The sequence below is a fragment of the Oncorhynchus clarkii genome, chromosome 19 (genome assembly GCF_045791955.1).
Source record: "Oncorhynchus clarkii lewisi isolate Uvic-CL-2024 chromosome 19, UVic_Ocla_1.0, whole genome shotgun sequence".
Taxonomy (NCBI): Eukaryota; Metazoa; Chordata; class Actinopteri; order Salmoniformes; family Salmonidae; genus Oncorhynchus; species Oncorhynchus clarkii.
In genome coordinates this window covers 45,484,373-45,497,924 of record NC_092165.1, presented here as the reverse complement: position 1 = coordinate 45,497,924, position 13,552 = coordinate 45,484,373, and the positions used below count along the sequence as shown (strand labels likewise).

The 13,552-nt window shown below is 40.9% G+C and overlaps 2 protein-coding genes across 3 annotated transcripts; one reads left to right on the top strand and one right to left on the bottom strand.

Annotated features, from left to right (window-relative positions):
• Positions 1-663: 663 nt before the first annotated feature.
• LOC139375298 (transmembrane protein 50A) lies at positions 664-8,929 on the top strand. The gene is made up of 7 exons (XM_071116938.1): positions 664-935; positions 1,671-1,781; positions 1,874-1,986; positions 2,123-2,190; positions 7,584-7,676; positions 7,810-7,870; positions 8,114-8,929. The coding sequence occupies exons 2-7, from the start codon at positions 1,680-1,682 to the stop codon at positions 8,157-8,159; spliced, it is 483 nt and encodes a 160-aa protein (XP_070973039.1). The 5' UTR covers positions 664-935; positions 1,671-1,679; the 3' UTR covers positions 8,160-8,929.
• Positions 8,922-12,433, bottom strand: LOC139375297 (Rh blood group, D antigen). Of its 2 annotated transcripts, XM_071116937.1 has the most exons (10): positions 12,061-12,433; positions 11,261-11,447; positions 10,842-10,992; positions 10,610-10,757; positions 10,320-10,498; positions 9,978-10,115; positions 9,781-9,905; positions 9,486-9,565; positions 9,327-9,400; positions 8,922-9,191 (listed from the first exon to the last, which is right to left on the bottom strand). In XM_071116937.1, the coding sequence occupies exons 1-10, from the start codon at positions 12,209-12,211 to the stop codon at positions 9,165-9,167; spliced, it is 1,260 nt and encodes a 419-aa protein (XP_070973038.1). In that variant the 5' UTR covers positions 12,212-12,433; the 3' UTR covers positions 8,922-9,164. The 2 variants fall into 2 exon arrangements, with proteins under 2 accessions (XP_070973038.1, XP_070973037.1); XM_071116936.1 differs by having other exon boundaries at positions 9,781-10,115; positions 12,061-12,419.
• Between the last annotated feature and the right edge of the window lie 1,119 nt (positions 12,434-13,552).

The following is a 13,552-nucleotide window of genomic DNA, read 5'->3' as shown; positions in this document are numbered from 1 at the left end:
TGCACCTTAGAGGCTCCTGCCCTGTATACATCGACTTGGAATCACTGGCCACTTTAATAATGGAACACTAGTCACTTTAATAATGTTTACATACTGCTTTACTAATCTCATATGTATATACTTCATTTTATTCTACTGTATTTTAGTCAATGGAACACATTCCATCTGTTGATGAAGCCATCTGAAATAAATGGCTGCATACCAATTGTCAATCCCTCTCCTCCTGGATATCCAAGCATTGGATATGTGTAAGCATTGGCTACTTTACACCATTGTTAAATCGCTGAGATGAGAAGAAATGTGCAAGTCCACGCTTTCGGAGAAGGACAATGGATATGCAGCCAATGTTCATGGTCACATTACTTTGAGCGCCACACTGTTTGCCACACTCAGGCAGAAAACGGAATGTTCTATTCTCAGGCAGAGCATCTTTTCAAATAAAACACAATTTAATTATATCTATATTTGTAATTTTAATGTATTCCAAACACAGGTGGTAACCAGATTATCCCAAAAATTTAAGGTAGTAAACGATGCCCCCCTCTGATATTTTCTATTGCGAAAAAAATATTCTTTACTTATTAATTCAAAGAGGAAATGAACTGCAATACTACAAAGAACGACGCCGGACACAGTAAAGTGAGAGGTGTGTCCCAGTGCAACATAATAGCTCTGCCTACTGGGGCGTGCGCTTTTTGAAGTAAGCGCTCGTATTGTAGTATTTCAACGAATCGAGTTGCCCTACGGGTGAGTACTGTACACCGGGGTACAGTGCAGAGCAGATCTACAAAAATGCGCAACTGATGCTGATATTGGCACCTCTAACATCAAAGAGGCGTGGAAAGTAAACTGAGCAGGCGTGTGATTGAGCTCACACGGAAGCAAAGTATTAAACGGCGTCTGGGTGGGTCCATAACGAACATAACAAATAAAAGGTAAGGTCATTTATTACCTATGAATATTAGGTGACAGTTTAATTTCTAATCTTTGTTTGTTTGTTTGTTTGTTTGTTATTGCTGTTAAGATATTGTTGTATTTTGGGATACTGGGTCTTGCGTTGCGAACAACACGCAGGCTCGTTCAAGGAAGGGCTGGTGCACCCAATGCTTTGAACAATAGACTGCGATCAAACTCACACATGGATATGGCGAAATATCGATTTATTTGAAACAATATTTAGCTATCGATTGATACACGTGTAAATTACCATAATTAATTTGACTCAAGAAAACTACGTTTGTTCTGGTGGTTGTTGATTAGATTATTTGTGTTTGAGAGTTTATGCGCTTTAGAGCATCGTAACAGCTTTGTGTTTACGCAGCTTGACCTAATTTTGCACAATATGGATAGGTGGAAAAAGCATTTATGGGGCACTAAATAGGTGAATCCTTAGCACTGAAAGCTCAGGTAAACTGAGTCGGCATAGCAAATAGCAGATTCTTGCCAACTAAACATTCGTTTCACAGTGCTAAACGGTATACTATTCCGTATGCATGGAGTAGGTACTTATGCCATCTCATTAACACTACTGGTCAACATTTGACCAGTAGTGGGTTTGATAAGTAAATGTATTCATTGGGCAGGCATTATACATGAACTGTAATTAGTAATAGTTAACTCCATCCCTGCCTGGGTCTCTTACTCTAACCCAGCTCCTTTTCCATTCACAGCTCAGAACCATGTCAGGGTTTTTGGACAGCATCCGGTGCGGAGAATGCGAATGCAATGTGGACTGGGGAGAGAGGAGAAACACCATTGCATCTATAGCTGCTGGAGTCCTGGTATGTTTTACTTTGCTATCACATTTGACAACTGTACATCACTGAAGTGAGAAAGTAGGCGTATTCCTAAATCCTAATCCATATTCCTGCAGTTTTTCACTGGTTGGTGGATAATCATTGATGCAGCTGTGAACTATCCAGATGAGGCAACTTTCCATCATGCCTATCACACCTGTGGTGTCATCGCTACTGTGGCCTTTCTCATGTAAGTCATGCTGTATTGTGAATGTGTCCCAACGGGGTTGTGGTCAGTCTCATTTTAATTCAGGAATTCAGTCTGTTGAAATTCTCCCTGAAAATAAATTGAGCTCTTTCAACTTTTGTCTTTGGTACTTCTCTAGGATCAATGCTGTCTCGAATGGCCAAGTGAGAGGGGACAGCTACAGTGAAGGTTGCATTGGACAGACAGGTATGTGTATGACCGGATTATTCCATTCTAACTCCATTCCTTTTCCTAACTGCGTACCATTCCTTGAATTTAAGATTCAATCCTAAATGCAAAATGATGTAGATAAATCGAGCAGCTCAGAGCTGAACTTGTGTTCAGTTGCTGAATGCAGGCCTCACTCTGTGGACAATTCTTTGTTTTATTGAAAGAGTATGGCCGGATGAGCTTTTTTTTGACAAAAATAGCATCAGTTTTGAGTCAGGAAATGTGTACTTTTCCACCAAAAAATATTAGCGATTCTTGTATGTAGCCGACTGCCACAGCAATGGAGATGGGTAATAACTGCCTATGAGCACCCTGAGGTTAGACCCTGCTGCGTAGAAGCTTCACGATATGCCCTTATATGGAGCTTGATGTCACAGATAAAACATTTTGGGGGGTGAGAACTAGCTAAGAGAAGGTACCAAATGTCACTGTTTTCTGATAAAAGATGCAGAGGATGGTTAGCAGAAATGTAAAATAGTAAATAAGATGTAAATACTCCTGCAGCCCACATTGCACCGCTGCGTGTGTAGCAAGCACTTCAGCGACGATGCATATGAATGGGATATGCAATCTGAAATGATGGGGACAATAAACTGAAGGATACTGAAAGATACAGCTATGGCTGTATTTCCATGGGCTGGATCTGGTGCAGTGGCAAAATACAAAGGCACGTTTGAGAAGAGAAAGCGACAAAGCAAGCGTGCAGAGTTATGTAGCCTAGCCTGATTTGACGTTTGAGGGTTATTACCATTGCATCATCATGTAGGCATACTTTTGTATATATAGTGTATGCGGACACCCAGACATTCAATCTCCATAGGAAACATTGGCAGTAGAATGGCCGTACTGAAGGATGCCAACTTTCCAACAAGTCAGTTCTTCAAATTTCTGCCCTACTAGAGCTGCCTGGTCAACTTTAAGTGCTGTTATTGGAAAGTGGAAAAGTCTAGCAGCAACAGTGGTAGGCCACACAAGCTCACAGAACGGGGGCTGCGTAGCGTGTAAAAATGGTCTTTCCTCCGTTGCAATGGTCACTACGGAGTTCCAAACTGCCTCTAGAAGCAACTTCAACTGTTTGTCAGGAGCTTCACAAAATAGGTTTTCATGATCGAATAGCGGCACACAAGCCTGAGATCACCATAACCAATGCCAATTGACGGCTGGAGTGGCGTAAAGCTCGCTGCCATTGAACTCTGGAGCTGTGGAAACGCGTTTTCTGGAGTGATGAATCACGCTTCACCATCTGGCAGTCCGATGGACAAATCTGGATTTGGCGGATGCCAGGAGGACGCTACCTGCCCCAAAGCATAGTGCCAACTGTAAAGTTTTGTGTAGGAGGAATAATGGTCTGGGTCTGTTTTTCATGATTCGGGCTAGGTCCCTTAGTTCCAGTGAGGGAGAAGGGAAATCTTGATGCTACAGCATACAATGACATTCTAGACGATTCTGTGCTTCCAACTTTGTGGCAACAGTTTCAGCATGACAATATCCCCGTGCACAAAGCAAGGTCCATACAGAAATGGTTTGTTGAGATCGGTGTGGAAGAACTTGATTGGTCTGCACAGAGCCCTGACCTCAACCCAATCGAACACCTTTGGGATGAATTGGAAGGCGACTGCTAGCCCAACCTAATCGCCCAACATCAGTGCCCGACCTCACTAATGCTCTTGTGCCTGATTGGAAGCAAGTCCCCGCAGAAATGTTACAACATCTAGTGGAAAGCCTTCCCAGAAGAGTGGAGGCTGTTAAAGCAGCAAAGGGGGGACCAACTCCATATTAATGCCCATGATTTTGGATTGAGATGTTTGACGAGCTGGCGCCCACATACTTTTAGTCATGTAGTGTAGGCTTATGTGCTCTCCACATTTTAGCATATGTGCCCTATGTATTTTTGACAGGGGGGGGGGTTGAGAGACAAGAGACATTATGTCACCTTGCATTGCAGAATATAATATCCCCAAAACATTGTGATAAATGAATATAGACTATATAGTGTTTTGGGTTCATGTGAAAACATATACCCACTAACTAACGGTCTCCGTCATGGAGGTTTATGAAAAGCAATCATTCAATAAGGTAAAGTAGCTACTAACTCGTTAGATAACTGTCCATTTGGCCAAGCTGGAACAGAGGTGCGTCTCCAATTTTTTTTTTTAGAATACGGAAATGTTTTTCCCAGTACACCAGAATTTGTGGGCAGCAAAATATGTGTATGTGACCAATAACATTTTATTTGATTCCTAATGTAAATTAACTGATCATTACGTGCCTCCATTTCTGTAAGAATTGTAGTCAAATTTTCTGGTAACAGTCCTCATTCGTGGCATTGGAGCGTAATTGCCATAACTGCAACACCAGTCTGTGTTGATCCTGGGGATGGGTTGGGGCTGTAGTCCAGCTACTGCTACGCTTCGGTGGCTAGAGCAGTGGCAGCCCTCTGAAGCTCAATTTGCCTCAATTCTTTGTCCGAATACTCTGGCTCAAATAAATACGGTTCAACAACACCATCGGCACCCCTCCAGTCGTTTTCATCGCTCATGAGTATTTTGTCATCAGACATACAGTATATTTGTAGGTTATTGATTCCTTTGTATAACTAATGTGTAACAATGTGTATCTGTGAATAAGGGCATAACGTGCAGTTTCTACGTAGTAGGTATTTCCCAGAGAGCGCACATGCACAGTTGTTTCCCATCGCCGCTACATAAAATAATATAAAATATTTGCAAATGTTTTAGATGGAAAGGTACACATTTCCTGACAACCGGTAGTACTTTTGACAAAATGCTAATTCGACCGTACGCTTTCAATAAAACAAAAAAATTGTCCACACTTCGCGGATTTCTGAATCATGAATTCACTGGCTACGGCGCAGAGCTAGGCCTGCATCCAGCAACGTCACATGACCCATTTTTGCAGTTTTTTCATTACAGCACTAGGAAGAGAAGGCAAACTCCACTGAACTAGTTTAAATGTATGGAATCACTTGGGAGTTTCTGGATTTTGGGTAAACTTCTCCTTTAATTAGATTTTGGGGGCCCAGAAGCTGTGACTTTTTGCTCTTACAATACACACACTTACACAGAGAGAGATTGGGGTGGCAGGTAGCCTAGTGGTTAGAGTGTTGTAACCGAAAGGTTGCAAGATCGAATCCCTGTGCAGACAAGGTAAAAATCTGTCGTTCTGCCACTGAACAAGACAGTTAACCCAATGTTCCTAGGCCGTCATTGAAAATAAGAATTTGTTCTTAACTGACTTGCCTAGTTAAATAAAGGTCAAATAATATATACACACCCACATACAGTTGAAATGGCAGCAGTTTTACGGGCACCCAACCAATTGTGCTATTATGTTTTTTTGTTGTTGTTGTTATTTATAACTTATTTTGTATATAATGTTTCTGCAACCGCATTTTACGGCAAAAAAAGAGCTTCTATATATCAGGACAGCGATCACTCACCTCGGGTTAGACAAAGATTTTTTTCTTCAACAAACAAGACTCACAAGACATCCTCCAAACACCCGGCAGGGCCAACATCCACGTTATTTGCAAGAGGAAGCGGCGCAGGTACAGAGGACAAAGAGCCGGATGCCTGGTCAGGACCTGAAAAAGGCGAGTGGGAAAGCTGCCCTTACGTCAATACTACTCGCCAACGTGCAATCATTGGACAATAAACTAGACGAGGTACAATCACGAATATCCTACCAACGGGACATCAAAAACTGTTTCACAGAATCGTGGCTGAATGACGACATGGATATTCAGCTAGCGGGATATACGCTGCACCGGCAGGATAGAAGAGAGGGGGGGGGGGTCTGTGCATATTTGTAAACAACAGCTGGTGCACAAAATCGAAGGAAGTCTCTAGATTTTGCTCGCCTGAAGTAGTGTATATTGTGATAAATTGCAGGCCACACTACTTGCCTAGAGAGTTTTCAGCTATACTTTTCATGGCTGTTTTATTTACTACCACAGACAGATGCTGGCACTACACCGCACTCAGTCAGCTGTATAAGGAAATAAGCAATCAGGAAACCACTCACCCAGAGGTGGCGCTCCTAGTGGCCGGAGACTTTAATGCAGGGAAATTTAAATCAGTTCTACCAATTTTCCATCAACATGTTAAATGTGCAACCAGAGGGGAAACAATTCTAGATCACCTGTACTCCACACCCAGAGACGCGTACAAAGCTCTCCCTCGCCCTCCATTTGGTAAATCCGACCACAACTCTATCCTCCTGATTCTTGCTTACAAGCAAAAATTAAAGCAGGAAGCACCAGTGACTTGGTCTATAAAAAAGTGGTCAGATGAAGCAGATGCTAAACTGCAGGACTGTTTTGCTATCACAGACTGGAACATGTTCCGGGATCCTTCCGATGGCATTGAGGAGTACACTACATCAGTCACTGGCTTTATCAATGAGTGCATCGAGGACGTCGTCCCCACAGTGACTGTACGTACATACCCCAACCAGAAGCCATGGATTACAGGCACCATTCGCACTGAGCTAAAGGGTAGAGCTGCCGCTTTCAAGGTGCGGGACTCTAACCCGCGACGAACCATCAAACAGGCAAAGCGTCAATAAAGGGCTAAGATTGATTCATATTACACCGGCTCCGACGCTTGTCAGATGTGGCAGGGCTTGCAAACTATTACAGACTACAAAGGGAAGCACAGCCGCGAGCTGCCCAGTGACACGAGCCTACCAGACAAGCTAAATCACTTCTATGCTCACTTCACTGGGGTAAAGCTGCCTACCATCCAGGACCTCTACACCAGGCGGTGTCAGAGGAAGGCCCTAAAAATTGTTAAAGACCCCAGCCACCCCAGTCATAGACTGTTCTCTCTACTACCGCATGGCAAGCGGTACCGGAGTGCCAAGTCTAGGACAAAAAGGCTTCTCAACAGTTTTTACCCCCAAACCATAAGACTCCTGAACAGTTAACCAAATGGTTACACGGAATATTTGCATTGTGTGCCCCCCCCAACCCCTCTTTTTACTCTGCTGCTACTCTCTGTTTATCATATATGCATAGTCACTTTAACTATACATTCATGTACATACTACCTCAATTGGGCCGACCAACCAGTGCTCCCGCACAGTGGCTAACCGGGCTATCTGCATTGTGTCCCACCCACAACCTGCCAACCCCTCTTTTACGCTACTGCTACTCTCTGTTCATCATATATGCATAGTGGCTTTAACCATATCTACACTATTGGTTAGAGCCTGTAAGTAAGTATTTCACTGTAATGTCTACACCTGTTGTATTCAGCATATGTTACAAATAAACTTTGATTTGAAATAAAAGATGGAGCTTCGGACCCTAATGAGTCCCTTCCACCTCATTGTATTACTGATTGCAGGAGCTCGTGTGTGGCTCTTCATTGGCTTCATGCTGGCGTTTGGATCTCTTATTGCTTCCATGTGGATCCTGTTCGGAGGCTTCGTAGTGCCTAGTAAGTCCAGCATTCCCACTCAGCATGTGATTATGGTTATGTACCCCAAACTAATAGCTCATGGACATTGAGCGGTCACTGTGCAAAATATTGTAAAGAATGATAGTAAAGTTTTTTTCAAATCTGTTCACAGAGAAACCTGTTGTGTATCCTGGTATTGCAGTTTTCTTTCAAAATGCATTAATTTTCTTTGGGTAAGTATTCTTCAATTTTCTTCATGTTTTACCTTAATTAAATGTCATTTTCTGTTAAGTTATATGTACTATAGGTATTCTCAGATATTCCCTTGGAATGTATTTCTGGCCTAGTAGTGAATACATCACTTAAATGTATTATAGTCTAAAATGAACTATAATACCTTTTAACTAGAACTACGTTACAATACATTGTCTATGCTAGTTATTTTCTCTAAATAGACACCCAGTCTTTTCTTGCAGGGGCTTGGTGTTTAAATTTGGACGCACTGAAGACTTGTGGCAATAATGATCTGTTCTCTTTTTCTGAGACCGTCTACACTTTGTTCAATCAAAACACTTATTTTCTATCGCTTGAAAAACAGAAAGTATCATTTTTGAATGATAACCTTTTTTTTAGCTTTTAGATTAACGTGTTTAATTTATTAGTAAATTGGTTGTTGTACAAATGTACTTTTTACAATATAAAAAGCACAATTTGCAATTTATCGTCTCTTAATGAATTGTTATTTTCTTTTCACTCAAAGTATGGAGCTATTCTGTTACAATTTACCATCTTACATTATTTATAATGGAAACCTTAAACAGATTATTTACAATACCCATTTGTGCACTCTAATGATATTTTGCTCCATTTTGATGAGGAAATGTTCATTATTAAGGTACAAACATCTGAGGGGGAAAAGACAGGACATATTAATGTATATATCTCTCGGAGTGTTAATGTTGTAAGTAGACTTACTTACTGTACATTTACTGAAAATAATTTAACCTTGAATGTGGGCAAACAAGTTTTACAATAACTTGTCTAGATGTGGAGTCTCTAATTGAGTAGTTATCCTGAATCATCATCATTTGAAGGTTCTTAAATCAAGTTGTAGTTTTATTGTGGTTTGATTCTTCATGGTTTCAATGCGTCACTATTCTTTGACTATGTATTTGACTGTAATGCTTATACATTTACAGTACTTGTATAATAACCTAACCATGGTCACTTTTCTGATCCTGAAAAACCACGGCAGCATTAAACACAAAATGTACAACACACACGTACGAGATGACAAGTCTTTATTCGCAGCTCTCACAGGCCAGTTTCTCTCTTCTCTTGGTTAATATTTAAAGTTTGACTAACACAAAATAATCACAATCACATATTCCAGTGCAGTTTTCACATACAACACATTTTGAAAAATGTAATAAGTTGAAGATGCATGGGAATATTGCATGGTTGAAATGATTGGTTCATTGCTCTCCTGACACTCAACACTTGTTCCTTTTTTTCTTTTCCAACCTCTCACCTTTTCCCTGCTAGGTGGGGAAACTGAAAAACAATGATTTAAGTTAGACAGCATAACTTTAGAGGCACAAATGTGTTGCTTCAACTGCATGCATATCTTTTTTAACCTATCAATTGTTTGATACAAACGGAGCCTTTCTTTCATCACTGATTACTTACCTCCCAGAAGGCCTGGTCATCAAAGCATTTCTTGTTCTGGGGTGGCCTCCAGAAATTACATTTCAGAAGAAAACCTGAACAGGAAGGAACATGTTTGTGGTTACAACTCCAATCCACCAGTGACTCCAATAACATACGTACAGTACTGTTGAAAGTCACCTGTGATGAGTCCCAGACTCATGCTCAGGCTCAGGGTGATGAGGAGCGTGCAAATGTGGAACACAGCAAATCGGACGGCCCTGAAAGATGTATAACATCATTCAAAGGAAACCCCAATAAATTTGAACATGTTCTTATGTATTCACCAATTCACCTTAAATGATTTAAGTAGAGTGATTGTTATAATGTAATGCCTTATCAAATGCGGAGATACATTTAAAACAAATATATGTCCCCAATGCTCTTCCATTCTCTTCATATCCTGTTAACATAGGTGCTTTTTAATGCTGCGTACGTTGTGAGATCAGAGTCAGCGATCTGTAGGAGAAGTTGAACCATCCACCCCAGGATTCCAGGCAGACCATGGACACTAAGGACTCCGCAGGTGTCATGACACTCAAATGCAAATAGCATGAGGGGCTGAAAGATAAAAAAGCAGTAATATGAGATAGTGAAAGCCCATGGGCAATTCAGGAATTTGTTTATACGTACCTTAATGTATCGGGATCCCAAGGTTGATATCAGTGCAGCAGCAAATCCAATCGCCATAGCTACCCACGGCAAATGAACGGCTGACATAGCAACCCCAATAGCAACACCACCAGCAAGAGTACATCTCTGAATATGAAACTGAGAGGAGAAAACATCCACACACAATTATTTTTAGTGGATTGGATAGGGCAACTCTATCCCTCAACATGACAAAATTTGTGAAATTCTTAAATTGTACTTCTATTCTACTTGATCAATATCCCACTTTAATGGCTACCACTGCCCTTTAACTTCCCACCTACAGGTGGCCCTGGACATTCAAACATGTTTTCAGGTCATTACCAGGTTGAGTTTCCCTTGGGGACTAGTGAGGACAGAGAAACCAGCAGCTGTGACTGCACTGACTGCCAGGGCCAGGTAGGTGCTGTAGACAGCTCTCAGGCTCCTCCCCCTGTCAAGATGATCCACCTCTACCAGCACAGAGTTAAAACTGGGCCAGAACATCCACAGGAACAGAGTCCCTGGAGAGGAAGAGATGCACGTACCCACCAGAAGTTAACACTTGTATTATTGCAAACACAGGATAGTCAAACAACAAACATTATTAGTGGAGCACTAGCATTTCCATGTACCCATTACAGAGAACAGACCGGTCTTGCGGTCAATTTTCTCTTTCTCATGCTGTTGCTCGGATCCCTGTCTGTACAGGACCCATGATAACATCAGCCCAAAGAAGGCCCCAAAGATGTGGAGCAGCATGATGGTATTCAGAAACTGCACCTGTGTGTAAACAGACCACCCAATCATCAGTATACAGTCTAAAATTGTCACATTGTCATCGAATTCATCACTTTATCGGCTTACCTTTAGGAATGTCTGGAGTAGCCAGCCATTCAGCACAAATCCAGATATCTCCAACAGGGCAATAAGAAGGAGATGGACAGGATTGGTCTTCCCAAGGACAGCACCTATGGCAATGAGGGAGGAAGCTGTGCACATCTCTGCAACAACCAAGCTGGTCCAAACACAGGAAAAGGGGTTCAATATTTATGATATATGCTTCCAACAGATAACTAAATACAGGTATTAGCTATAATCAAATTGGCAGGTAAAAAATCTGAGATCTAACATTTTGTAATGTTTCCAAATCTCCCATCAAACCTGAAGTTTAGATCCAATTACCCTTTGCCTCAATGCTGAATGAATAAGAAAGATGTGCACCATCTAAAAATAATGAAATAAGAAAATGCCTAACCCATACACCTCAACTTATTTCTCAGTACCTTCTCATATTTATACAGATATTTCCTCTGTGATACATAGACTCAACACCGTTCAGGATAACTGCCCACTGGACAGCCATGGCTACCACTAGGAGGGTAAATCCTGCTCCACTGAAGCTGTACCGCACCAGGAATGTGGCCAGAAAGCCAAAACCCAGAATCACCATCACATGAACATCCTGAAATTCTGTGAGGAAAGAGGGGACACTTAATACGTCACAGATGGGAAAGACATTGTATCACTAGTCGTGTAAACCTGTAAGAGGATAGAGTTGAATTGTTTTGTGTTGCCCCACACAAATATTGTGTATCACTGAAACTGCACAATGCAGCTAGCTGTTATGTGGGAAAGCTTTGGGAGGCCATATCCACCCCAACAAGTCCAGCTGCAACTCTTGCTGGCCCCACCAGATTAAGCACTTATCACTCATAACCAGTGTTGGCAGCCCCTGCTCATTTTTCTGTTCTCTCTCTCTCTCTGTCTGTAAACAAACACTGTAGGCTATAGCCTCAAAACAATGTGAAAACTATAATTTTGATCTCATGGATGAGCTGTCCTTGTACCCATTGTTTGTCTATTAATTTGAGTGGTTATATTTCTCCAGTCTCATCACTCAGCTGTAGTGGAGAGATGGCTTTGTTGTTTGAAATGCTGATTACATTTAGCTAATATATTCCCAGAGCATGCTTTAGTAAGAAACTTTTTGTGTCTCATAATAACAATATTAATAATTATCTTGAAGTATACCTCTGTACACCACCTCTCCAAAAAGCACATTACAATTGTTATTTTAACTCACCTGAGTAATAGTTGTTGAATGCATGTTGTTTAGTTTGTACATTTTGTTCAATGTCAACATAAAAAAGAAATACTACGATGAATCCCGTCTCCAGGAAAAAGAGCAGAGGCGGCAGACGAAAGCGGAGACTCTGTGCGTATTGGGGAGCCATCGGCGCTTCTAACCAAAAATTACCAAATGGTTCCAAAACAGAATTTTCTGCGCGCAACCCCTTCTACGCGAAACCGGAATGTCCCATTGGTCAAGGAAGAGCAGCTACTTTACCCTCTGTTTTATCTGTTTATGTTTACAAGTCAAAATGTCGACGCTGCTGCAGGTGTTTGGGCAATCGCTATTTTGTATCGACGTGCACGTAGAGTAGATGCCGTTACACATTGGTTCGGTTTTGAAGACATGGTGTTTTCATTTTAGATAAATAATATCAGTTTACTTTAAACCGCATTTGAAAGTGAAAAAATATGCTAGTAGGCATAATCCCGGTAGAAAATCGTCTGCAGGAGCCTACTGTAGCCTACATTTATCAAAAACGTTTCATATATAAACCCTATGTAATGTGGCTTTTGTCCTAATTAAGGAGCTAGATACTCAACATAGGCAACATATTTAGCACCCATAGCATGTGTATTGGCCTTTGACTCAGATATTAACACAACAATTTTGATCTGGATTATTAAATGTTTTGAAAACCCGTGCCCAGGTTGTGCAAATTGCTCCAGGGTGAGTGGTTGCGTCTGAATAATATATAATTTATCCTAAAGTGTGCACTTGTTTACTACTCCCCACAAATCTAGAAGTATAGACCGCTTTCCAGTACACGACACACAAACGTCATGCACAGATGGCGCGACTCTCGCAATAAGAAAGCCATCACCATCTGCACACATTCAACATTATTACAATATTACTTTAAAAAAAAAAACTTTTTTAGGTACTCATACGCTTACAATGATGTTTTGATTCTTGCTTGAACAGTCGCTAAGATTATATTTGGCTGTGATCTTTGCAAAATAACTATTTTGGATGCAGCAGTTGTTAGCTAGAATGCTAATGCTCATTGACATAGGCTGTAGCAGAAGCTCAGTGGTGTAAAGTACTTTAGTAAAAATACTTTGAAGTACTAGAGTAGTTTTTTTTGGGGTATCTTTACTTTACTATTTATATTTTTGACTTTTTTTTTGACTTAACTACATTCCTAAAGAAAATAATGTACTTTTTAAGCCATACATTGTCCCTGACACCCAAAAGTACTCGTTACATTTTGAATGCTTAGCAGGACAGGAAAATGGTCCAATTCACACACTTATCAAGAGAACATCCCTAGTCATTCTACTCTATTGCCTCTTATCCGGGGGACTCACTAAATACAAATGCATTGTTTGTAAATTATGTCTGAAAATTGTATTATCTGGTTTGCTTAATATAAGGAATTTGACATTTGTATTTTACTTGATGACTTTCACTTTTACTTGAGTCATTTTCTATTAAGGTATCT

What these genes read in the sequence shown, in the direction of transcription:
- LOC139375298 (XM_071116938.1), top strand. Translation starts at nt 1,680, where the DNA reads ATGTCAGGGTTTTTGGACAGCATCCGGTGCGGAGAATGCGAATGCAAT. An exon ending in CTATAGCTGCTGGAGTCCTG is followed by an intron (nt 1,782 to 1,873) that starts GTATGTTTTACT and finishes ATATTCCTGCAG; the next exon opens with TTTTTCACTGGTTGGTGGAT. An exon ending in CGGAGGCTTCGTAGTGCCTA is followed by an intron (nt 7,677 to 7,809) that starts GTAAGTCCAGCA and finishes ATCTGTTCACAG; the next exon opens with AGAAACCTGTTGTGTATCCT.
- LOC139375297 (XM_071116936.1), bottom strand. Translation starts at nt 12,211, where the DNA reads ATGGCTCCCCAATACGCACAGAGTCTCCGCTTTCGTCTGCCGCCTCTG. An exon ending in ATTCAACAACTATTACTCAG is followed by an intron (nt 11,448 to 12,060) that starts GTGAGTTAAAAT and finishes CTTTCCTCACAG; the next exon opens with AATTTCAGGATGTTCATGTG. An exon ending in GAGTCTGGGACTCATCACAG is followed by an intron (nt 9,401 to 9,485) that starts GTGACTTTCAAC and finishes CTTCCTGTTCAG; the next exon opens with GTTTTCTTCTGAAATGTAAT.